Source organism: Bombina bombina, chromosome 4, assembly GCF_027579735.1.
Source record: "Bombina bombina isolate aBomBom1 chromosome 4, aBomBom1.pri, whole genome shotgun sequence".
In the NCBI taxonomy this organism is placed as follows: Eukaryota; Metazoa; Chordata; class Amphibia; order Anura; family Bombinatoridae; genus Bombina; species Bombina bombina.
The window spans coordinates 758,776,955-758,804,216 of record NC_069502.1 but is presented as its reverse complement, the minus strand read 5'-3'; the positions used below and the strand labels follow the sequence as shown (position 1 = coordinate 758,804,216).

Genomic DNA, 27,262 nt, shown 5'->3' with positions numbered 1-27,262 from the left:
ATATTTTCTAGTCAGCTTTTTACAGCTATACTGCATCACTTTCAAGTGTTTAAACATTTGGGTATTATGGCCCTTTAAGTGTCAGGTTTTTAGTTGTGCGCAAATAATTGACCACCAACTTGTAATACAAAGGCTAAACCCCCCGGCTTATTAAAAATTGAATGCACCACTTGTAATCTGGCCTTAAAGCAGCAATTTTTTTGCTAAACATAATTTGCAGGGTTTTGGCAAATGTAGAACCATCTCCTATGTGCATAGGTAGAGGGAGTGCACATGAGTCCAGCTCATGCTCAAAATACAGTGGGTGATATCACTACCAAAGTCATCTAATTTGAACTAGTACTCAATCATATTTACACAAGCAAATACATTACCAGCCCACCTTAAAAACCATCTCTAAAATTCAACATTTGCTTACACAAGAAACAAATAAGATTTTAATCCACTCTCTCATCCATTCCCGCCTTGACTACTGCAACTTTATCCTCTCTGGTCTCCCTAGCTGCCGTCTAGTTTGTTTACTATCCATAATAAATGCCTCTGCCAGGCTCATCTTCCTTACATGTCGCTTCTTCATCTGCTGCACCTCTCTGCCAATCCCTTCACTGGCTTCCTCTTGCCTCCAGGATTAAACACAAAATTCTGACTCTGACATGCAAGGCCATTAACTGCACTGCTACCTCCTATATCTCAGACCTTGTCTCCAAATACTCTCCCTGCCATCCCCTTCGCTCTGTTTATGACCTCCTCCTCTCTAGTTACCTCCTCACATTCCAATCCACAGGACTTCTCCAGACTGGCCCCTATCTTGTGGAACTCTTTGCCTCGCTCCACAAGACTCTCCCCTAGTCTTGAAAGTTTCAAGCGCTCACTAGAGACTCTACTGTTCAGGAATGCATACAACCTACACTAATCTTTCCTTATACCAGTTCCTCTCCTCCTTTGTTATACCCTTGAACCCCCTTACCATGTAAGCCTATGAGCCCAGCTGTTTGTAGATCACCTTCTTAAGAGCCGACTACAACAGTACAACTCTCGGCAGGGCTCTCTACCCACTTGATCCCTATAAATGTTATCTTGTATACCACCTGTGTTTGTAGCACTGCAGAATCAGTTGGTGCTCTACATATAACTAATAATAATAATTTGTTGAACTACTTCAGAAGTTAAAAGATGCATTCCCGTTGTGCCAAGATACAGTGCAGGGGTCTTGCTCATGCTTGGATGCAAATTAATACTTCATGTGTAAGAGGAAGAGTGTATTGGAACTGATGAATATGCAAATGAACCATTACAACAGTCACTACTGGTTGATTTGCTTGGAGAAACTCTTTTACAGAAAGTATAGTGTGCATGGAGTGGTACTGTATAACTTTGGTAAATAGAATTATGTTATTTTTAATATTCTAAAATAACTTGCATAGCACTGGATGTGTGTTTACATTATACAATAGGTGTCCCATGCAGCTTTTAAATTGTATATACTACCACCCTTATAGCTGTCCCTTTAAAGTAATAAATATACATGGCATTACGTTTAAATACATTTAAAATATATTGAAAAAGGTTTATGGGGTTAATTTTGAGCACAATGACCCTTAATAATAAGAAACAACATACTATTCAAAAAGTTATAAAAAAAAAAAAAAAGAACATGCCCAAAAAAAATGTGTATACTTACCAATAATGCACAGGAAGGTTGCGGTCATCAAAAAAGCATATCCCACACTGAGCACTGCAGCAATCTTTATTTGGGTTTTTGTGTTTGTTAAATAACAGACACCAATGTAAACAGCAGGAGGAGTTATTGCTGATATTAAACTGACATTCGCATTCCAGTGAAAGAGAAAGGAAAATGAACCTATAAAACAAAACCAACGTGTTATTAAAGAGACAGTAAACCTAAACAATAATGTTATATAATTCTGCACATGGTATTTAAAAGCTTTTTAATGCCAAAGTAGAAATTTGTAGAATGCCGCTGCTGGCTCTACTGAGCAGGTCTGGTCTTTTCAGAAGCGCATCGCGGCACGCTGTCTAGTCACAGCCGGCCCGATCACGCCATTAAACTCAATGTAGCTCACTCTTGCTACCAGACCAGAGCGGGAGCGAGCTACAGTGAGTTTAATGGCGTGATCGGGCCGGCTGTGACTTGACATTGTGTCATGATGCGCTTCTGAAAAGACCGGACCCCTTCAGTAGAGCCAGGAGCGGCGTTCTACAAATTTCTACTTTGGCATTAAAAATCTTTAAAATACTTTGAAGTTTAAAGTCGGCACTAAATTAATGTTACATAATTCTGCACTATGTGCAGAATTATATAACATTGTTTAGGTTTACTGCCCCTTTAAAAGTTTAATATGTACATTATTTTGCAGGAAAATAGATATAACTTAAAGGAACATAATACTCTAATGCTAAATAACTTCAAAGTGAATCAGCATAACTGTACATCTCTATGTAAAAAGGGAATATATTTTACCTCAAAATTTCTTCAGCTCCCTATAGTAAGTGCTGTGTAAAAAGTTATACTTCAGCTGCTCTCCAGCTGCAAGTTGAAAAAAAATGAATAGCTAATCAGCATCAGAAGTGCTGAGGTCATGCTCTGCTTTGCTGTGATTTAATGAGATTTCACTGAAATCTTGTGAGATTTCATAATAATCTTCCTTAAACTGAATAGGTAAATAACATGACTGTGCCAGCACATGACAGATACACACTACTTAGCAAGTCCTGGGACTAGCATCCTGATTGGCTGCTTAAAGTATCTTTACAGTGGGGTGTGAATACTTTTGAGGTAAATATCTTCCTTTTATACATAGAGATGTTCAGGTGATATTTTTTAGTCAGCTTTTTACAGCTATGCTACATCCCTTTCAAGTGCTTCAACATTTGGGTATCATGTCCCTTTAAGTAGCATTCATTTTAATGGCATAGATAAATAATATGGTGACCCAATACCTTACTGGCTCAATATAAACGTCAAATACAAATGTGATAAAATTCCATTGTGCATTTTATATGTTGAATATTTGTTTGTGATTTAACAGTATTATTGGGGCACATAAATTGTTTTAAGTATATTCTCAGTATTAATGTCATTTGTAATCTCATGGACATAACATATTAGATCTACAAAAGCTTTATGAATATATCCATGATGTTACTCTGACTAAACACATATGTAAATATGTTTCAGAGCCTTTTTAAAAGATTATAAATAAAGGGTTAAAGCATAATTGTCTAGTTTTCAATATAACATATGATTCATATACTGGTGGGTTTTTATTGAAAATGATCACCAATTGCATCTGAACTGGTCCTTTTTCTCCATATAAAACTTTTTTTTTTCATGGCTGGGTAATTGTCATTGCTGAATTTCCATATCAAACCACAAACTTAAAGGGACATTAAACACTAAATACATGCTAGATAGAATGATGCATTCAAAGAAAAGATTAGTCCATGACTAACATGTAGATGTATTTTTTAAAGTTTCATTAGTTGTTTAAATATTGACAAAATAAGTGTAAAGTTTTAATGTCTATAACACACTGGGAGCTGCCATGTTGTAACTTGTGTTACCTTCTCTGCTGTGGCCAATTAGGGTCAGTTATAAATAGGTCACTAGAGTGTGCAGCCAATGGTTGTGCTGGATTTAACAGTGTTCTGCACTTCCATTTCTAACAGGAACTGAAAAACTCACAATTTCATAGTGGAATTACAGGCAAAGAGGACAAAATAAATAATGAAAGTATATTGCAGAGTTGTTTTATTATATACAATTTATCATTTTATATTACCATCTCAAAGTGTTTAATGTCCCTTTAATGTAATAATTCTTTTTATGGGCTTAAGGACATCATATCCCTTTATATTTGCCTATAACCTGATTATTTCCCTGTTTTTTTTTTTATTTATTCCATTTTTATTCCATTATTGCCACTGCCTTGCATAGATGGATTCTCTATACTTTTATAGGAACTCACTGGTGAGATCTACAGGATTACCACCTCTACTAAAGCACAGCCAGGTAGTTGCTGTTCCATCACATTCACAATTCTTAATTTTATAGGATTATATGTAGGTTTTTTTCTGATTTTATTTCATAGTCCTCTTGGAATTCTGGAGATTGATTTATTTCGAAGTGTGTTTTGTAAATTTCATACATTTAACTATCACCAGAAATTGATATTTTAGTGTTTATTAAATGTGTAAAACAGCTAGGTACTCTGATTGAGTTGGGATTCTCAGGCATTTGAGAGAGATTTAATGTTGATCTAACCAATGGGATTTCAAAAGCTGTTTCTCTGATTCATCTTCTTCCCTTAGTAACTGAAAGATCAATTAAGTCAGATTATCTTTTTTCTCTGGTTTAGAATAATCAAGTTTCCTTTCTTTTATTATGTTCTCTTTACAGGTTAGTTGACAGTTAATCAGTTTACATTCTTCCATTTATTTTCTAAGACCTAAATGCCTGCATTGTTTACTTTTCTGGGGGGGGGATTTTGAGAAGAAAGGTAAAAGTGTCTTTGGCAAGGTTGTTTCTATTCTGTTGCCGTTTGGTAAATCTCTCTTGAATAAGCACATTTTTCATTAGTTTTAGAAGATTTCTAGCAGAATGTTTGAGGAGAGAGATCTCTTCATATGGCTTGCTTATATATTCAACAGATTATGGGGATGCCTGCCTGCTATGTTCTGATTTGTTGATGTAGAAACTCCACATTCCTATATAGGACTTGATTTTGGTTTTGCTTACAGTGAAGCCTAATACTTGCATTCCTATGAACCAATTGTCTTTGAAGCTTAGGTGTACTGGTAAATACTCTAAATATTTATTGTGTTTTTCTGTAATTTTGATGAATGACAAGGGAGCTATTCTACATAGGCTTGATGTCATATTACTTTTATCATCCATTATCTTTTTAGAAAGAGAAAGGCTTCCAACACTTCATGCGTCAATTGTATTTGCTTTTCTATACTTCTGGATGAGGAGCCCAGATAAAATCCCTTCCTTTTTTAGAGCAGTTAATTCTAATAGAGGTATGGGGGTCAATTTATCATTGTGCGGATGGACATGATCCGCTATAGCGAACCATGTCCGCCGCACATTGAGCTTGATAAATAGACTCCAATGCCCCATCTTTGCCTTGTTTAGGAAGCCCATGTTAAACAATTGTACAAGTCAGCCTCCTGGTCTTGCTTACATTGTCTCGCTTCTTTTATTATATTTCTATTGTTTTTTATTAACCATAAGTTACTACAAGAATATGAGATAGATCAGTATTTACACCAATGAAAAACAATTTTATAATTAAAGAGTATAACATAGAGGCCCTCTCTGAAACAATTTTGCATATTGATTCTTTGGTCTATTTCTTGAGCAGTTATTGAAGACAATCTTCCAACTCTTTCTCTTTCCCTAAATATGTCCAAGCTTGGCTATATCTGTAAAGGTATATAGAAAGATAAGATGCCTATTTTTTTTTAACAGCCATGAAGCTATAGCACAACAGTATGTGCATTTTTTTTTCCGTGAACATGTGCAGAACTAAATTCATTATTCAAATAAAAAAAAAAATACAAATAGGATATATAGGATTGGGCAGTAGAATTGTGATATAATTAGCAATATATACCTGCAATCATTAAGCAGACAGTAGCCGGGCCTAGTATTGATGACGCCATAGTAAATATCTGGTAAATGATATAGGGAGTTGAGATGGATGAATTTTTCTTTACTGTTTCTCTTCCAGTATGCAGTAGGTCAAGGGTATTGGCCATGGTAGATGGTCCCCAACGTCTGCGTTGATTATAAAATTCTTCAAATTCTTGTGGAGCATTTGTGTAGGCATCAGATGCAGCGTTATATTCCACACGCCAGCCTTGTTGAAGTAGCAATGTACAGAGCCAACGATCTTCACCTTATAATATACAAAGTGAGATAGCATTGGGTAATTAAATGAAAAAGTTGTTTTTATAATAAAAAGTAAATTTTTGCAAAATAAAAAGCTTTTATTTCATTTGTAGTGGGAAGTATAATCTTATTTATTAGGTAGAACTGTGTGGATATTTTAAATAAGTCTTATTTAAAATTAGATTACATTTTTACCATTTACCCAAAAAATATAGACATTGGACTCCATTTATCAAGCTGTGCTTGCACCTTTGGAACCCTATCGATCACATGAGCGAGCCTGCAACGTTAAAGGGATATTAAACCCAATTTTTTTTCTTTCATGATTAAGATAGAGCAAGCAATTTTAAGCAACTGTATAATTTACTCCATTATCAATTTTTCTTCCTTCTACATTTAGCCATCAATCATCAATCGCTACCCAGATGATGAACCAAAAATTGTCTGGCTTCCAAGCTTAAATTCCTGCTTTGCAAATGAAGATACCAAAATAACTGATAATAGGAGTAAATTAGAAAGTTGCTTAAAAATCGCATGCTCTGTCTGAATCGTGAAAGAAAAAATTTGGGTTTCATATCCCTTTAAATAAGTAGTGTTTTTGAGATCTGCTTCTTAACCTCTCCAGTTAAATCATCCCAGTCAAGTAAGGCCAAAGTCATTAACAAACCTTGCTCTCATGATTGGTTTCTGTGCTTCTGCAACCAATCACACAAGAGCAGGGGGCAAATCTGCACAACCAGTGAAATGACAGAAGCTGCCTGCTCGTTTGTCCACCAGGGATTTGATAAATGGGTCCTATCATATTATCTTGAAGAATTAATATACATTAAATTAAAGTCCATTTTTCCCATATTCATACTATTTTAACTTCCTTACTTTACTTTCAGTTTCTACTGTTTTGTGTTTCTCTGTGTACATTTATACCATAATCCAATACTATTATTATTATGGAATAAATATTAAAAAAAAATGCAGTTGGCTGAGAGCTTTATTATGAAAGCACAGTTATCATTTTAAAAATGAATTTCACATATTTAATGACCGGTAAGATAAACAGTTCTCAAGCTAAACTTTGCTTTTATAAAATTATTTGGGGGACCTCAAAGTACTGAATGGACTTGTTAGATGGTAAACAAATATCTACTGCCCTCACAATTAACTACATATATATTTGGTGATAAGTTAACTAATACCTTGATCATACTGGACATAATGAGAAGCTTCAGTTGCTTTTGTGGTGTATTTCTTCAGCACATTGTCATCCATAAGTGCAGATGCTTTAAATAAAGTAAAACATCCTGGGCTGCAGAGGACACAACCAAAAACGTGCTCTGAGGACTTATGCAGCCAATGGCCCACAGCGTATTCAAACTTCTGATACCAGACCACAGGACCTAGCAAAGTGAAGAAAAGTGCATACAAATAAATAGCGATTTCCTTTTGCATCAAATCTATTTAATTTCAAGTTGACACAATAGAGCTTATTCACAAGAACAAACTGGACGTATGCCATGGTTGAATGTATTTTTTTTACAGTAATAATAATATAATGTATCTTTCTATCTATATTAACGTATAAAGTTTAACCCCTTAACGACCAGCCCTTAAGGACCAGTGAAGTACCCTGTACGTCACTGCAGTCCTGGGCTTCTCTCTGCCACGATCTTGCTATTTTCACGAGTGGGGCACTGCAGAAATAGATTTGCAGCGTTATTGATGCAGAGAGGGCCTTTCTGTGGCCCTCTCTGCATCGTACAGCGGTGGTGACGATCATTGGTGGGTGGGAGTGTAATGAGGGAGGCGGGTGGGCGGCCCATCACTGGAGGAGTGGGTGGGACCACTACACCATTCAACACCTTAGAATTAAAAAATGAAAAAGAGCCGGAAAGTGAGGGGGAAGGAGGGAGGAGGGGCAATGAGGTGGATCCTATGTGGGATCCATTGAGGGAAAGGGACCTGGGAGGGAGTAGGCTAATAAGAGGGGCAGCTACACTACGGAAAAAAAGGGTATTTTAATTTTTTAAATTTTTTTTTTTAAATTGTCGAATTTGCTGCAGACTGGGTACTGCCAGACAGCTGCCAGTACTTAAGATGGTGGCAAATAGGTAGAGGGGGGAGGGTTAGAGAGCTGTTTGGGGGGATCAGGGAGGTTGGGGGGTAAGGGGGGATAATACATTGCAGAAAACCTTAAAAAAAAATCTAAAAAAAAAAAAAAAAAAAAAGCAGCCTTTTATTTTAGTACTGGCAGATGTACTAAAGATGGGGTGACCTTTGGGGGTGGGGGAGGGAAGAGAGCTGTTTGAGAGGGATCAGGGAGGGATCAGGGGGTGGGATGTGTCAGGTGGGAGGCTGATCTCTACACTAAAGTTAAAAGTAACCCTACAAGCTACCTAATTAACCCTTCACTGTTGGGCATAATACAAGTGTGGTGCGCAGCGGCATTTAGCGGCCTTCTAATTACCAAAAAGCAATGCCAAAGCCATATATGTCTGCTATATCTGAACAAAGGGGATCCCAGAGAAGCATTTACAAACATTTGTGCCATAATTGCACAAGCTGTTTGTAAATAATTTCAGTGAGAAACCTAAAGTCTGTGAAAAAGTTAACAATTTTTTTATTTGATCACATTTGGCGGTGAAATGATGGCATGAAATATACTGTTTTGATAGGTAAATACAAAAAAAGGCTCTATTTCTGTTTAAATGAAATGATAGCAAAAATGGTCTGGTCTTTTGGGGAAGTTTTTGTCTGAAATGCCCGGTCCTTAAAGGGTTAAATATTGGCATGAATACCTGTGCCCGTCGGGTGTATTCTTCCACAGGCTGCACCAACGTTTTCATACAGTTTCAGTCTGTCCACCAGAAACATTAAAGCTGATGGCTGAAAGTCAATATCTCCATCCAGGGCAAGAATATAAGTGTTTGATTTTGCTTTCTGGAATTACAAAACACATATACATAACATACACATATGTTAAGAAAACATTTTGCAAAATAACATAAATAAGTTATTGGCAAATAGAACCTGAAATGTTTAGACCTAAAACGGAAGGGAGAAAGAAAGAAAGAAAGAAAGAAAGAGAAAAGGAGAGAGCGAGAGAGAGAGAGCGAGAGAGAGAGAGAGAGAGAGAGAGAGAAAGAGACTGATTCATTGGTTGATTGAACGATTAATTGATTTATAATTAAAACCCCTTAAGTTACAGCTTGTTTTACAGATAAATTCTATATCCCCTCTTTTCTATGCTCTAAACTTGTTCTTTAAACCCAACAACCTTTCAAAATTTTCTCAGTGAATTTATCAGCACAAATTACCTCCAGTTCATCTATATTTGTGTCTGATAAATTTGAATATTTCCGATATAACTTCCATCCCAACAAGTAATACATGTACATGATCTGCAAACGAAACAAACAGCACATTGCATGTTTAAAATTGTTTTTAAGTTAAATGCATACTGTCTTGATATTAAAAATTTCAAATTTAAAAACAATCATTGACCTCATTACAAAATATCTCTTAATTAGCATGAAAGGTTATGTATATTAATTGTTCCCAAGTATGTAGCGATATTTCTGTGAGCTAAAGGTTTGCTGTCCAATCAGCGCTCTCCCCATATGGCACTTTTGTTGTAGCTAGAGCGTTGATTTGAGAAAAAATCACACCGGTAGCCAACAGAAAAATGTACTTTTGAAGTGGGCAGCGGAGCGCAGGTTATTTGAATTTCATATCTATATTAAAAAGTAAGTTATAGTGCATCTTTGTTACAACTGATGAAGGAAATGTCTTAAATATCACTAACATTCTAGCTCTGATTTTAAAAAGGGGAGAGTTTACTTTCACTTTAACAAATTTGTAGTACTCTAAATAAGGTTTACGTTCCTTTAGCTCTTGAATTTGGTAAGTGAATAATGGCAACATAAATGTGTTGTTCAATATAGACAATTCAGATCGTGATAAAAAAAACAGGACTAGCACTGTCATTTTTAACAAATTCATAATGAAGAAAATTGCTGCCAATAAACAATGGAAATGGCTGAATATGAAAGAGTTGGCATTGCAAAACTGCTCATTAGCAGCTGTTAGCAGGCCAGTAATGATCAAATATTCAATTCCTTATTTGCTTATATGATTTTATTTTTATATTTTAAAGAAAGTCAGTTTAAATCTACAGCAATTCCAGAAGCAAATCCTTATCAATGTCTTAATACCTGAGACCACCTCTTCTTATGTCGGATTCTCTGTTTATCTTTCAGATGCACATAAAGGACGTTTCCATGTGGAAGTGTGTAGCACAGCCGACCGCCATAAGGTGTCGCTATAATCTTCTGCTGTACGATGTATGTGGTATTTTTCCTAGAAAATTCTACTTGTTTTTCATATGTGAACACTCTGAAATACAAATTAAGGGTCCCATTTATGCTGCCTGCATTTAACATTGCACAAGCAAACAGCTTGCACAGTTACACCCCTGACTGGGATGATTTCACTCCGCCGCACATAAGGCCGCAGCAACTTAAAGGGACATAATACTCATAATACTTGAAAGTGATGCAGAATAACTGTAAAACGTTGACAAGAAAATATAACCTGATCATCTCTATGTAAAAAAGGAAGATATTTTACCTCAAAATGTCTCCAGCTCACCAGAGTAAGTTCTCTGTGAACAGTTATACTTCAGCTGCTGTCCAGCTGCAAGTTGAAAAAAACAAATCAAAAAACATAAAAAAAACAATAGCCAATCAGCAGTGCTGAGGTAATGCTTTGCCTTTGCTGTGATCTTATGAGATTTCACTAAAATGTCATGAGATTTCATAGTAAACTTACTTAAACGGAATAGGAAAATAACATAAATGTGCCTGCACATATTAGATGTTCACTTCCCTTATAAGTCCCTTATAAGTCCTGGGACAAATATCCCAATAGGCTGCTTAAAGTCTCTTTACAATGAATACTTAATTTAATTTAAGGTAAAATAGCTTCCTTTTTTACATAGAGATACTCAGGTAATATTTGCTAGTCAGCTTTTTACAGCTATGCTGCATCACTTTCAAGTGCTTCAACATTTGGGTATCAAGTCCTTTTAAAGGGACATGAAAGCCAAAAATGTTTTTTTTTTTTCATGAATCTAGAACATACAATTTAAACGTTTCAATTTACTTTTATTATCTAATTTGCTTCCCTCTCTTGGTATCCTTTGTTGAAAAGCATACATAGGTAGCCTTAGGATCAGCAATGCATTACTGGCAGCTAGATGCTGATTAGTGGCTGCTCATATATGCCTCTAGTCATTGGCTGGCTATGTGTGTTTAACTAGTTCCCAGCAGTCCATTGTTGCTCCTTCAACAAAGGATATCAAGTGAATGAAGCAAATATGATAATAGAAGTAAATTGAAAAGTAATTTAAAATTGTGTGCACTATCTGAATCATGAAATAAATAATTTAGGTTTCATGTCCCTTTAACTAGGCCTCGAAGCTCATTACTTTCTTGCATTTAGTAATATTGTAGGAAATTATATAGGAAGCCACAAATAAACTATAAACACAGATTTATTTAAAGATTTATAATTAGTATTATGAATGGAATTAATTGTACTGTGTAACATACAAATAAACAATTTCCTAAAGAATGCAAAATAAACACTATTTTGGACAAATTCTGCTCTTCATTATAGAGCATCAAATTATAAGTCCTAAGCTAATAGCCAGGCCAAAATATTACTCGCCACTGATCCCACCCATCACCTGCCCACACCACACAAACTTACCCATATATGTTTAGCCATTGTGAAACACCTTATTGTTTAGTAATTTTTTATATTTATTATTTTAAACCATTACAAAAATACATTTGCTGTCCATTTGGCAGTGTAAAGATGTTGATTTAACATTCACTCACTATCTTTCACTACTTGCCACAATGCAATTTCTACTCACCAATGACTAGTGGGCGAGTGGAAATTTTGAGCCCTGTATATATATATATATATATATATATATATATATATATATATATATATATATATATATATATATATATATATATATATATATATATATATATATATATATATATATATATATATATATATAAATATAAATGAAAGAAAGAAAAGAATGCACTCTCTGGATTTAAAAGTTTCAAAATAGCTTTACTGTGTGACGTTTCGAGGCTTTCACCCCTTTCTCAGAGGTCTGAGGAAGGGGTGAAAGCCTCGAAACGTCACACAGTAAAGCTATTTTTTAACTTTTAAATCCAGAAAGTGCATTCTTTTCTTTCATTTATTGTATCTTTGATGCAGCCTGGTCTAAGTACAGCTGAGTCTGCAGGAGTTTATGAGAGTGCTGCAATCTTCAAATTGGATATATATATATATACACACACATATACACACTAAGCAGCCAGAGAACACACACACTATATATATATATATATATATATATATATATATATATATATATATATATATATATATATATATATATATATATATATATATATATATATATACAGGTAGCCCTCAGTTTACGCCGGGGTTAGGTTCCAGAAGGAATGGTTGTAAATCGAAACCTTTGTAAATTGAAACCAAGTTTATAATGTAAGTCAATGGGAAGTGAGTTAGATAGGTTCCAGGCCCCTCTCAAAATTATCATAAGTAACACCCAATACATTATTTTTAAAGCTTTGAAATGAAGACTTTAAATGCTAAACAGCATTATAAACCTAATAAAATAATCACACAACACAGAATATATAATTAAACTAAGTTAAATGAACAAAAACATTTGCTAAACCGCATTATAAACCTTAAAAAATTATCACACAATGCAAACTTCACTTGCATTTTTCTGCAAACAGTTCTTTCTATGCATTTCAATCTGGACTGATTTATAGTCAGGAAGATCTTGTTCCTTTGAAATCTGCTCGATAGCTCAGATCTGGTTAAGCTGATTAATTTCAGCTTGCTTGGCTTTGCTGCAACACAAGCGGACAGCTCCACCTACTGGATATTTTAATAAATGCACTGCTTCTCAATGCTTTTCAATAGCAGTCACATGACTGGAAAAAAAAAGGTTGTTATTCTGAAACAGTGTAAATTGAACCGTTGTATATATATATATATATATATATATATATAAAATATCATTATTATCTTACCTGTACACTTCCTCAATCACAGACACAAGACATTCTACATAGCTGTTGACGCTTCTTGTCTTCTTTCCAGTTTGGTCTTCGGAAACATCAGTGAAAGCATCATCAAAATAAATATGTGCTTCAAAATCAAAAGCTTCCTTGTTTTTAAGAGCTTTGTATATGTCCAATCTAAAGCAAAATGATAACAGGAGAACATGCAAAGCATATTGTATTACAAAAGATAGCAAAATGGCAAAAAAAAAAAAGAAAGAAAAGAAAAACAAAAAAACTGGCAATTTTTACCTTAAGAACAGGGAGTCTCGCAAAGGGGTGTTCCCTACTTTAAAAGAGGCATGAAACCCAAAAATGTTTCTTTCATGATTTAGAATGAGGATGCAATTTTAAAACACTTTCTAGTTTACTTCTATTATCAAATTTCTTGGTTGAAAAGCAGGTATGTAAGCTCAGGAGTGTGCACGTGCCTAGAGCATTATATGGCAACAGTTTTGCAAGTATGTTCTCCATTTGGAAGAGCACTAGAGGGCAGCACTATTTCCTGCATGTAGTGCTCCAGATGCCTACCTAGGTATCTCTTCAACAAAGAATACCATGGGAACGAAGCAAATTTGATAATAGAAGTAAATTGGAAACTTTTTAAAAAGTATACGCTCTGTCTGAATCACAAAATAATTTTTTGGGGTTTCATATCCTTTTATTTTTGCAAGCCCTGTGCACTCGCTGTGTGGAGGTGATGCATACATTACAATAGGACTCACAAAAAAAATCATAATTTAAAAATTATATAAAATCATTTAAAGACATAGTTATACCCAAGCAATAGTGCATTAATAAAATGCTCTAACATATTAGAGCTTTTTCCCTTTGCACTTTTATGTCTCTTTAAGTCATAAATATAGCAAGTCAGTAGATAAAGAGTATGCAGTTTGAAGTCACTGACTTCAGCCATAAAGTCAGCTGGATTTGACACAGCATTCTTAGTTCAACTTTGTATTATCCAAATTATTTACTAACACAAAACTAACTGAGACTGTTTTTTGTAGTTTGTCAGTGTGATCTACAGGGCCACCCTTAGCATTTGCGGGGCCCTGGGCAAGACAAATTTGTGGGGGCCCCAGCCCAGCCTGTTAGCCCCACCCCTTTATATCCCTCCCACTGTACAATCCACATTATTTCCAACCCAAAGTTTTTCTCCTTAACCCCTTAATGACCACAGCACTTTTCCATTTTCTGTCCGTTTGGGACCAAGGCTATTTTTACATTTTTGAGGTGTTTGTGTTTAGCTGTAATTTTCCTCTTACTCGTTTACTGTACCCACACATATTATATACCGTTTTTCTCGCCATTAAATTGACTTTCTAAAGATACCATTATTTTCATCATATCTTATAATTTGCTATAAAAAAAATATAAAATATGAGGAAAAAATGGAAAAAAACACACTTTTTCTAACTTTGACCCCCAAAATCTGTTACACATCTACAACCACCAAAAAACACCCATGCTAAATAGTTTCTAAATTTTGTCCTGAGTTTAGAAATACCCAATGTTTACATGTTCTTTGCTTTTTTTGCAAGTTATAGGACCATAAATACAAGTAGCACTTTGCTATTTCCAAACCATTTCTTTTCAAAATTAGCGACAGTTACATTAGAACACTGATATCTTTCAGGAATCTCTGAATAGCCATTGACATGTATATATTTTTTTTTAGTAGACAACCCAAAGTATTGATCTAGGCCCATTTTGGTATATTTCATGCCACCATTTCACCGCCAAATGCAATCAAATACAAAAAATCGTTCACTTTTCACAATTTTTTTCACAAACTTTTGGTTTCTAACTTAAATTATTTACAAACAGCTTGTGCAATTATGGCATAAATGGTTGTAAATTCTTCTCTGAGATCCCCTTTGTTCATAAATAGCAGACATATATGACTTTGGCGTTGCTTTTTGGTAATTAGAAGGCCGCTAAATGCCACTGCGCACCACACGTGTATTATGCCCAGCAGTGAAGGGGTTAATTAGGGAGCATGTAGGGAGCTTTTTGGGGTAGTTTTAGCTTTAGTGTAGTGTAGTAGACAACCCCAAGTATTGATCTAGGCCAATTTTGGTATATTTCATGCCACCATTTCACCGCCAAATGCGATCAAATTAAAAAAAACGTTAATTTTTTCTCAATTTTAGGTTTCTCACTGAAATTATTTAGAAACAGCTTGTGCAATTATGGCACAAATGGTTGTAAATGCTTCTCTGGGATCCCCTTTGTTCAGAAATAGTAGACATATATGGCTTTGGCATTGCTTTTTGGTAATTAGAAGGCCTCTAAATGCCGGTGCGCATCGCACGTGTATTATGGCTAGCAGTGAAGGGGTTAATTATGTAGCTTGTAGGGAGCTTGCAGGGTTAATTTTAGCTTTAGTGTAGAGCTCAGCCTCCCACCTGAAAAATCAGACCCCCTGATCCCTCCCAAACAGCTCTCTTCCCTCCCCCACCCCACAATTGTCCCCGCCATCTTAAGTACTGGCAGAAACTCTGCCAGTACTAAAATATAAGGTATTTGGCCCTTTTTTAAAAATAAAAAAAGCATATTTACATATGCTTACGTGTAGGATCCCCCCTTAGACCCCAACCTCACTGATCCCCCACCAAACAGCTCTAACCCTTCCCCTCTGCCTTAATGGGCGCCATCTTGGGTACTGGCAGCTGTCTGCCAGTACCCAGTTTTGTAAAAAAATGTGCCATTTTTTTTTTAAATGCCCTTTTCTGTAGTGTAGCTTTCCCCCCCCACCAAGACCAACCCCCAACCACTTCCAGTTCCCTTAGATTACATTTTTAATGATTACATTTATTTCTTTATTTTAGCTTTTAACTTTTTTTTTTTTCTGTAGTGTAGCGGTTCCCACCCGCTCCCGCCCCGTGCACGCGCCCGCCCGCCACCCCCCGTGCACGCGCGCGCTCCTGTGCGCGCCCCCGTAGATCCCGCCCCCGATCCCGCCCCCCTCCACTTCACACAGAACACCGATGGCCGCCCACCCGCCTCCCACGTAAGCTCCCACCCACCAACGATACCGGCCATCGATGTCCGGTGCAGAGAGGGCCACAGAGTGGCTCTCTCTGCATCGGATGGCCAAGGGGGGTTATTGCAGGATGCCTCCATATCAAGGCATCACTGCAATAACCGGAAAGCAGCTGGAAGCGAGCAGGATCGCTTCCAGCTGCTTTCCAGACCAAGGACGTACGCCACACGTCCTCGGTCATTAAGTGTATTTTTTTGAGGACGTGTGGCGTACGTCCTTGGTCCTTAAGGGGTTAAAGGGACATGAAACCCAAATTTTTTCTTTCATGATTTAGAAAGAGCATACAATTATAAACAACTTTCTAATTTACTTCTATTATCTATTTTGCTTCATTCTCTTGATATTCTTTGCTGAAAAGCATATCTAGATATGCTTAGTAGCTGCTGATTGGTAGCTGCACATAGATGCCTCCTGTGATTGGTTCACTGTGTGCATTGCTATTTCTTAATTAAAGTATATCTACAGAATAAAGCAAATTAGGTAATAGAAGTAAATTGCAATGTTGTTTAAAATTATATTTTCTACCTTAATCATGAAAGAAAATGTTTGGGTATAGTGTCCCTTTACGGTAGAACACAGAGAAAAGTTGTTGTTTTTTTAGGCAACAGATATTATCAGGTTTCATTAAGATACTTTTCACTCTGATATGGTTCAGGAAACTATGAAACAATATATTCCCTTCTACAAATAGATCAAGTGCTCAGCTATAGATTTATTTTCCATTAGTTTCCTATTGCAATGAAAATGTATGTATATATATATATACTGTATATATACTGTATATATACAGTATATACTGTGTGTGTATATATATATATATATATATATATATATATATATATATATATATATATGTCTATATACATCTATGGTATATATTTCTAAGTCCCTCGTAATGCTGAGATATATATCTATATATATTAAAAACATACTTTTCTTCTCCCCCCCATTTTCAGAGAGTAAATGTGCCCCTACGGCATAGAGGGTGTACTGCTATGATATTTTATATCCACTGGCTGCCTAACTTGAAATTTAGTAGTAGCAGGGGAGGGCAGATGCAGGACAATGCGGTGTAATCTGTAACAACCGTTGCTGCACCGCATGACCCTGCATACTCTGATTTTATACATTTTATAAATGTTTAGTGACTGGGTAATAAGGAATGCAGCATCAGGAGAGCAGGCAGGAAATCACTGCTCTCCTCATGCATCTGACATGGGCCCCAGCAATCTTTTACGCATCCAGGGTGCTTCTGTGTGCTTGTTTACAGCGGTACTGCCAGAGTGCCAGCACTGAGCTAGTGTGCATCTGTGCTCTAAGGCATTTTTCTCTCTCAACTTCTGCTCACAGCACTGCGTTAAACACATCAAAAAGTACTGTGAGCAGAAGCACAGAGATGAAAATGCTTGAGACGACAGTTAGAGTGATCAAGGGCCTGAGATGGGGGAGTCAAATCAAATCTCAGTAGGCAGAATTGATTTGCAAATCTGCACCTAGCTATTCCCCCAGTTCAGAATCCACACTGAGTTAATCACCTGCATGTAAGCTTACAGCATCTCTGCGTGGGCCCCGCTAAAGAGCAGCCCTCCCCCCAAAACGCAAAAATGGGAAATCACTCATCAGTCCTCAGTAGAGATCTACTGATAGATAAAGATACAATGGGGAGCTGGAATAAAATATACATTTTAGGGGATGCTTCCGGGCGGCGGCCATGATGGCTGACTTACTTTGCGACTGCGAGGACAAGCTGAGTAATCTGCTGTATATCAGCAGATAGTAATACAATAAAGCTTTGATACTTACATCTCATGATAGAGCTACAGTTGCTGCTACTTATAATCCTAATTGTAGACTATCTTTCCAGCCTTAAGTACCGGAATGGCAAGACCTGCAGTGGCAGCGCACTTGTGTCTGAGGCCTTGCCTAACCCTCCCAGATTATCTGGGTAAAAGAGCCAGTGTGAGCTACAACCTTTATGCTAAAACTCATAAAATGGAGCCTATAACATTCATTGCTGATAACTCTGGAGAATTTGCTATGTGACCGTTTTCAATACATCGAAAATCACCTGATTTTAGTGTGGGGAAGAGCCGGTAAGCCTGAGAAGCTAGATTTCATTCCAAAAAAATGGTTGGATATTCTAGAGGAAGCTCGAGACATCAGTAGAGTCTGTTAAGCTAGTGAACAGAGGAGCGCACTTACTGGTGTTGGTTAATACAGCCCTGCAGCAAGGTGCTACCAGGGGGGACCAGGCATGTTGAAGAGTGACCCAGATGGAGAGGTGAGACAGAGTGAGACACTGACTGCTCCGGATAGAGAACTAAAGGTGATACCCGCTACGACCCTGGGTGTGACTACAACTGGTCATATGGGTGACATATTATCCAGTCCGGTACATCATTTACGTGGAGAGATAAGTACATTGACATGTCCAATGACCGTTCAGGGCATTGATTATAGCCTGATTTGTGCTGCTTTTGACAATCGGTCAAGACACTTGCTCTGGTACTCTCCCCAGCCAGATATACAGTATGTGATGATTTATGATGAACTCTACAGGCTCTTAGGTCACTTACTGTTCAAAATCCTAAACTACGCAAGCAGAAGTATGGGTCTGAAAAATCTGAGGCAGTAGTAGGTGTGAATCACATTCTATTGCTATGTTTATTTCCAAAAGCTGGAGTGGAGTAATTAACTGACATGGTGCGGTGGAGAAGCTATATGAGTTTTTTACACTACTGGGAAGCCTGACTGTCCATATGCTGTACAAAGAGTCTTTTTCCTATATGAATAGATGTGATAATTGTAACTGGCTATATGTCATTAATTTAATGTATAGAGGTCTATTTCTCCCTAACCCCTTGTATTACAAGTCACATGAAAGGGAAGCTTTTACTGTCTTACTTCTAGTGTAACCTGCCCCTTTTAATCTAGGTCTACAAGTGGGAAATATTAACATAATCTCAGAGAAAGTTTTATATAATAAATAAGAGATTCCTGATTTTACTTAATTTAGTGGAGTAAGATGTCTCTTTGGGGATAGTTTCTGTCTGACTTATTATTACTACCCAAATGGAGGAATAAGTTTGTACATTGCTAGTTCTGTCCTGTTCTCTGTTGCCGAGGTAGCAGGACACCTTGATAGCAGCTTAAACTTCCTCTTAAGGGACATTGCCCTATCCACTTTAATCAGACATCAATTAATATAATCACAGCGTGAAGTGAACCGCAACCTTGACAAACTATGCTTGAGCCGGAAGCCCTGAATGAATTGAAAGGGCTAGTACACCTGACCTCCTGGAGTGCCGTAGCCGGTAGCGGCGGATCAAACCGCAAAGGAATGCACAAGAGGAAAAAGTAGGCAGGCACTGCTTCAGACCGTTGAATGTAAAAACATATATAATGCGGGGGGCGGAGCCAACACTCAGAGAGAGCAGACGTGTCTGAGATGAGCTCCCACTATCTTTCTGGTTTAAACAACTAAATTTGCCATATAAGTATCAGAAATGACCTAAAAAATTGAACAGTTCCTATTCTAATGTCCCCGACAACTATGGGATGAGTTTTGCTGCAACTATACATCAAGAGTTTGGTGCGCCCTAAGCTAAACTTATGTGACCGAATCTCACTAATTTATCCTAGTATCGGATCCTGCCTGTCTTGGGCATACAGCCGCTACTTTATTGTTCCATAACCATGGAGGCAGGTAATGATACCATCCGTCAGATGCTATTGAACTTTGAACGTAATATGGATAGGAAGTTTGAAGCCTTGCAGAGTGTAATCAGGGATATACACGTGGAGTCGGCCATACTTGCATCTGAGGTGCTGATCGAGGATAATGACCAGAAAGGAGACGCTCGACAGAGGCAGCCCACAGAGGAGTACGCTCCAACTACGTTGCAGTGGACCTTAGAGGCAAATCTTATACCTCCTACCCCAGATATTATGCTGAGAGAAGTTACCGCTAGTGGGGAGGAGGCAGATGGAGATGGCGCGAATACTGAGGCCTTGCATATTCAAGAGGTCTACGCTCACCGCCTGAGTACTTCAAGTCCCATCTTTGGCAGACTGACGGAGACACGGGTATTTGCGACTGAACAGCAAAGTCGCAACGCGCTTACAGAAATAATGATAGCGGAGACAGGATCTGAGCCACTACAGCTGACATTGCCTCCGGACTGTGAGTACCCTAATTGTGTGCAAATAGAGGTGGCTGATATCACACTCTGGCCATATCGTGATGACATACTGTGTGGAAGGAGCGACAACCACTTTTTATATAAACCGGGCTTAGTCTCAACACAGTTTCTTACAGCAGTACAGGAACCGGAATCCATACTCCTGCGCTATATTTTGGCCTATCTATCTGCCCGCTCAAGCTTTGGGTACTACCGTGCAGGCTACCAGACCGATTCTATGCCTCTGGAGTGGCTTGACTATCACATAAACGGTAACATATTGGAACGGTATGGAACTGAAATCACCCCTGATACTGTCTCCTACTATTGCTCTAGATTGTTCACCAGACCAGCTCCAATCTCTTTATACAGATAAACCCAATATGTTGTTATAGTTCTCTATGCTACATGTTCCAACTTCTTTATTGTGTGCTTTAGTTAATATGTTATGACTGAATACTAGGTTTTATTGTCTCATCATTTGGGTATATACCAGGACGGATCACATACACTTAAAGTTGCCAGTGTGTCTGTTACTATACATTTAGTAGATAGTTAGTTTTAAAATCATATCCCTGCTTATAAGTTTTTTTTACTGAGATGTAGGGGTAATTGTTATGTTGTAACCTAATCTAGGCAGCTTTAAACTATGGGAACAGAACAATATTAGACTCCAGATAGGAGATTTGAAAAGAAATAGATAGCATGAAGAAAAATGGTTCATGCCTCCTATCCTTATTTGTTAAGCTGATAATTTTTGCTCCATCTTAGAGAGCTGCCTGAGATAGAAATTTGGCTATAGTTATTTGTTAATAATGTTGTTTATCTACATGTCCACATACTCCTACATATCTGAACTAACATCAGGGTTACTTATAGGTTTATGTTATGTTATTTGCAAGGGGGACTAAATGTTTTATTTCACTAGTTCATTGCTATACCCTCATGAAGGGCTTAGTTTATTTTCAACAGGTGGCAAGACGATATGATTTGTTTAGCTATGTAGAAAATATGTCTCTGCATGCGGTTTTCCTCTGCCCATGTTTTATTTATGGAAATTGCCTATTACATGCCGTACAGGACATGACGCCAGAAAAATTTTCTATTGGCTCTCACACTCTAGTTTACACATTACAAAATATGGTTTAACTATTACTTAAATGTGACACTATATCACTACCTTCTTTTTTATAGGGTAAAGGAGACATCTAGACCCTATCTGGCTGTTGTTAGTCTATTCAATACTGCACCCCCTTATGGGAAAAATTAAGCATAAGTTACTATAGGAATACAACATAGGGAGCTTTCTCTGAGAAAGCATGACATTTGCTGTTGATCCTGCATGTAACTAGATAGTCCCTGACAGGGTTTAAAATAGTCAACTTGCCTCAGACTTTATTTATATATGGTAATTGCCAATAATATATCAATAACACCCCCCATAGACCATTAATAACTTGGGTATAGGAGGTTAAGTTCTATATTATATTGCTATGTCTATTGCTCTGCATTAGTTATAATATTTATTACCCTAAAAATCTGAGCATTACTTAAATAATTTCTGCCTTAATACGCCTTACTTATACCTTCCTGTGTCATGCAGCTTACTGTTTAGTCTCTATACTAATATTGTAACAACTATATGCAAGGTATATTTATCACCTACTATGTATGTATGAGTATTTGAGTGTATAATATAATCAAGGTGTCATGCCCAGATTTGTTCGGTGTCCCACACTGGTTATTTAGACAGATGCAATCACCCCCTCTTATTGCTGTTATATATTAACCTATTTACTATTAAGGCCTGTGTTACGAGTACAGCTCTCTACATTAGTTATAATATTTATTACTCTAAAAATCTGAGCATTACTTAAATAATTTTTGCCTTAATACGCCTTACTTATACCTTCCTGTGTCATGCAGCTTACTGTTTAGTCTCTATACTAATATTGTAACAACTATATACAAGGTATATTTATCACCTACTATGTGTGTATGAGTATTTGAGTGTATAATATAAACAAGGTGTCATGCCCAGGTTTGTTCTGTGTCCCACACTGGTTATTTAGACAGATGCAATCACCCCCTCTTATTGCTGTTATATATTAACCTATTTACTATTAAGGCCTGTGTTACGAGTACAGCTTCTATAAAAAAAAAAATAAAAAAAAAAAAAAGAGCTTCTATTAGGTCTTGACAGCTTGTATACTCCCCCTGTCTAAGTAAAATAAGCCAATAGGGGTACATTCCATCTACCCCGCTCTATGGTCAAGACCAACCTACTCTCACAATCTCCTGGCTCGTAGTTTATACAGGGTTAAAACCATTCTACGTCCTGATAATGTTCCTATATTAGCTAACTTCCCTTCAACACTATTGATACAATCATACCAATAAAGGAGAAGCTTATCGACAGGGAATACCCTAATTCGCTATTTATTATGATTTAATAATCCTTAGTCAGCCCTAGGACTCCTCCTCCTTGGACATTTCTAATCTCCCAGCTCATACTTTAAACCTTAAACTTTGCATACTCATATAAGGCTCTGTCCCCCCCTCCCCCTTTCCTATACGTATAGCGGTGCTTACCCGCTGAATATCCCCCCCCCCCCCTGGATATCTCAGCCCAAAAGTGGCTGATGCATAAGCCAACTCTCCACAGCTTGACTTCTCTGACCTGGATACTTTATTGATTATTTTCTATAGTACTGTGGAGATCATACATTAAACAGATAACATAAAATGAAGTTGTATTCCATCTCGCCTAAACTTATTGTCTATTTTTCAGCTTACGATTTGATATGTAATTATATTAGTACATTTATATCTTGTTTTTCTCTTCCCAAAAATGTAAATCTATAGACAATGTATTATTTACTCTGGTGTAATTTTTGCCCCAGGGCGATGTTTGCTTGTAAATCTATGTGTTAAACTTCAATAAAAAAATTATTTTCAAAAAAAAAACCCCCATATATAATGCTTTATTGAAGTTCCAAGTAAAAACAACAGCACATGCAGACAGGCAGTATAGGAGACTAATAGTCTAACATGTTTCGCGCCTCCAGGTGCGCTTACTCATAGACTGACGTCTATGTCTATACTCTAACTCTTCATAGGCCTAGGAGGTGACTAATATTAACCCCCTCTGGTCTAAGCAGAGAAAAACAGAGTAAAAACAATATCCTAATGTGACACTGTATGTTAACTGCTAGATAAATTGAATAAAAATATATGCATAGACCTTAGCTTCCTAAGACGTAACACAATACTTATATAAATTTACAGAGCAAAACAACATTTTATGAAATATATCATGATTGAAAAAAACACACATTTAGTATTTCAATTTTTCTCAAAAGCAGACATAATATATGATCCCGAAAATGTGATCAGGCATTATTATCTAAAATATGTTACAACACTACAAAACTGTTGTTGCATAGAATGCCTAAGCACATTTATCAGGACTAAACAGAACCAGACATTGTGTCTCTTTTATATGATATTAGATACATTTGTATACATATAGTATTCTGTACATAATGGTTGAGACTTGACAATAACACTAATGCTAATACTATTTATCAATAAAAAAGTTTATGTCGCATTCTCGATTCATACCATGTGGTAGATGTGTGCACAATTTTAAGATCCAATAGAGTTCTTTTTTCCCTAGGATTTTATCCCTATTACCACCCCTAGGTGGCACTTTAGCAATGTCTATGATTTGGAATGACAGACTGGCTTTGTTTGTTAAATGAACATTATTAAAATGATCTGCTGCTGTGGAATCTTTACTGTAGTTTTTTACATCTCTTACATGTTCATTGTAACGTGTTCTCACAGTACGGTTAGTTTTACCTACGTACTGTAAAGAACAAAGATTGCAAGTAAGTAGGTATATGGCAAATTTTGCACCACAGTTGGCATAGAAATCAATAGAATACATTTTCTTATTGACTTGACACAAGAAAAAATCCTGTTGAAGGATATTAGGACATGCTAAACAACTTCTTGTTCCACATTTGAAACTGCCTTTTTTATTTAACCATGTAATTGGTTGAAGTGTGGTGTCAAATTTTACCAAACTTGGTGACAATGTTTGTGCCAAAGTTTTAGATTTTTTTGGCACAAATTTGCACTTTTTGATAAATGGCTGTAATGTTTCATCTGGCTTAAGTAGGTTAAGATGTTTTTTTTATTATTTTAACCACTTGATTATATTGTTGGCTAAAGGGTGTAGAAAACACAATAGCCTCATCAAAATCAGTATCTAAATGCTGTGTTTTAACATTAGTATTAGTGCCTAAATGTTTGACTGTATTTCTCACATTCTCCAATTTTTTAGATTTATAAACTCTTTTGACCAGTCTATCTCTTAGTTCAATGGATTGTTCCTCATAAACTACATCAGACCTAGTATTACGTCTAATCCTCAAAAATTGGGATTTTGGGATTGAATCAATTAAATGCAGTGGATGCTGTGACTTTGCATGCAAAATGGTATTGCCTGCAGTAGGCTTTCTATATGTTCTAGTAATGATAGAATTATTGCTTATTAGAAGTGTCAAATCTAAATAGTTCACTTGTTCCAAATTATATTCTCCTGTAAACTTAAGATTCATTTCATTATTGTCGCAGTATGATAAAAATTCACTAAAGATATTATCATTAAAAGGAATATTGAATATAAAAAGCAGATCATCTATATAGCGCACATAAAGTGCTATTTTGTCACTCCAAACATTGCTAGGTGTATATAGATATAATTGTTCCCACCATGCTACGTAGATATTGGCAAACGAGGGTGCAAATTTTGCCCCCATCGCTGTACCACAAGTTTGAATAAAATATTCATTATCAAACAAAAAATAGGGGTGGTAATAGGGATAAAATCCTAGAGAAAAAAGAACTCTATTGGATCTTAAAATTGTGCACACGTCTACCACATGGTATGAATCGAGAATGCGACAAACTTTTTTATTGATACATAGTATTAGCATTAGTGTTATTGTCAAGTCTCAACCATTATGTACAGAATACTATATGTATACAAATGTATCTAATATCATATAAAAGAGACACAATGTCTGGTTCTGTTTAGTCCTGATAAATGTGCTTAGGCATTCTATGCAACAACAGTTTTGTAGTGTTGTAACATATTTTAGATAATAATGCCTGATCACATTTTCGGGATCATATATTATGTCTGCTTTTGAGAAAAATTGAAATACTAAATGTGTGTTTTTTCAATCATGATATATTTCATAAAATGTTGTTTTGCTCTGTAAATTTATATAAGTATTGTGTTACGTCTTAGGAAGCTAAGGTCTATGCATATATTTTTATTCAATTTATCTAGCAGTTAACATACAGTGTCACATTAGGATATTGTTTTTACTCTGTTTTCTCTGCTTAGACCAGAGGGGGTTAATATTAGTCACCTCCTAGGCCTATAAAGAGTATAGACATAGACGTCAGTCTATGAGTAAGCGCACCTGGAGGCGCGAAACATGTTAGACTATTAGTCTCCTATACTTCCTGTCTGTATGTGCTGTTGTTTTTACTTGGAACTTCAATAAAGCATTATATATGTTTTTACATTCAACGGTCTGAAGCAGTGCCTGCCTACTTTTTCCTCTTGTGCATCAATTAATATAATCTCTAACCTACCCTACTAGCCATATAGACCCATATGATTTAAATAGCCTCTAGCTCAGACAAATTCTTATGGAGTTTAATAGGAGGCTTGTACTGACCCGACTTCCGGCACTTTAAAAATGTTTCACAATATCTCAGCTGCTAGGAATCAGACTTAAAGGGACATGAAACCCACATTTTTTATTTCATGATTTAGAAAGAGTATGCTATTTTAATAAACTTTCTAATTTAAAACTAGTATCTAATTTGCTTCATTCTCTTGATATCATTTGTTGAAAAGCATATCTAGATAGGCTCAGTAGTTGCTAATTGGTGGCTGCACATAGATGCCTCATGTGATTGGCTCATCTATGTGCATTGCTATTTCTTCAACAAAGGATATCTAAAGAATGAAGCATATTAGATAATAGAAGTAAATTGTAATGTTGTTTAAAATTGTATTCTCTATCTGAATCATGACATAATTATTTTGGGTTTAGTGTCCCTTTAATGTTATCCTAATGAATGGTTTGTTTGTTTTATTCCGGATGATATTAGTTTGTTTAGTGTAAAATAGATTTCTGGGGGTACTGTTTATTCCCCTTTGTTACTATTATACTGCCCCTACTACATTAGGTGTTATGTGATGTACTTCATTCTATCCTAGTAATAACATGCAATGTGTCCTTCCCCTTTGTGAACTTTATGAATAGCATTCATGTACGTGCAGAGTTAGGAGATTGCTGAAGTTCTTTGCTGTTTATTTAGGATAGGCTCCAATACAGTTTGTTTTTGTATTTTTTATATTTTCTACTGTTTATTTCAAGTCTGTAAAGATGTTTATATATAATAGTTTTCTTAGCCCATTAGTAATAGATTTCTTATCATTAGTTGTGATATATACATATATATATAAAATGGGGGAAAAAAAGGATTTCCTTTGAGACTCAAAAGCAGTCTCCTAGCGTTCATGCTATCCCTCTGTAACTTTACATTTCCAGCAGTCCTATGAGGTCTAAGAGTGGCCTCAAGTGTGATTTAGACGGGTTATTACTGCTATAGGCTAGCTGCATGTTATCATATCTTATATTCATGAGTGTTGCCTGTTGTACTTACTTTGTCGGTCTTCACTAATTTGTAATCATAACATGTTTAGTAGCAACTTCGCTGTAAAGTCTTTACCGACATACTTGGATTGTAAGCCTTGATTTTATGCCTCAATAAAAATATATATATAAATTTTATTCGCACCTCAAGTGCTTTTTTTAAAAACGAAGGATGCCTG

The 27,262-nt window shown here is 36.3% G+C and overlaps 1 protein-coding gene across 1 annotated transcript in view; it reads right to left on the bottom strand.

Moving 5' to 3' along the window:
• LOC128657826 (chitin synthase chs-2-like) overlaps positions 1–27,262 on the bottom strand; it is a 122,099-nt gene that overhangs the window by 67,334 nt on the left and 27,503 nt on the right. The window contains exons 6-12 of the mRNA XM_053712247.1: positions 13,075–13,242; positions 10,126–10,306; positions 9,229–9,312; positions 8,710–8,851; positions 7,111–7,311; positions 5,640–5,924; positions 1,682–1,861 (exon numbers count right to left, since the gene is read on the bottom strand). Coding sequence (XP_053568222.1) covers positions 1,682–1,861; positions 5,640–5,924; positions 7,111–7,311; positions 8,710–8,851; positions 9,229–9,312; positions 10,126–10,306; positions 13,075–13,242 — 1,241 coding nt within the window. The remainder of the gene's footprint in view (positions 1–1,681; positions 1,862–5,639; positions 5,925–7,110; positions 7,312–8,709; positions 8,852–9,228; positions 9,313–10,125; positions 10,307–13,074; positions 13,243–27,262) is intronic.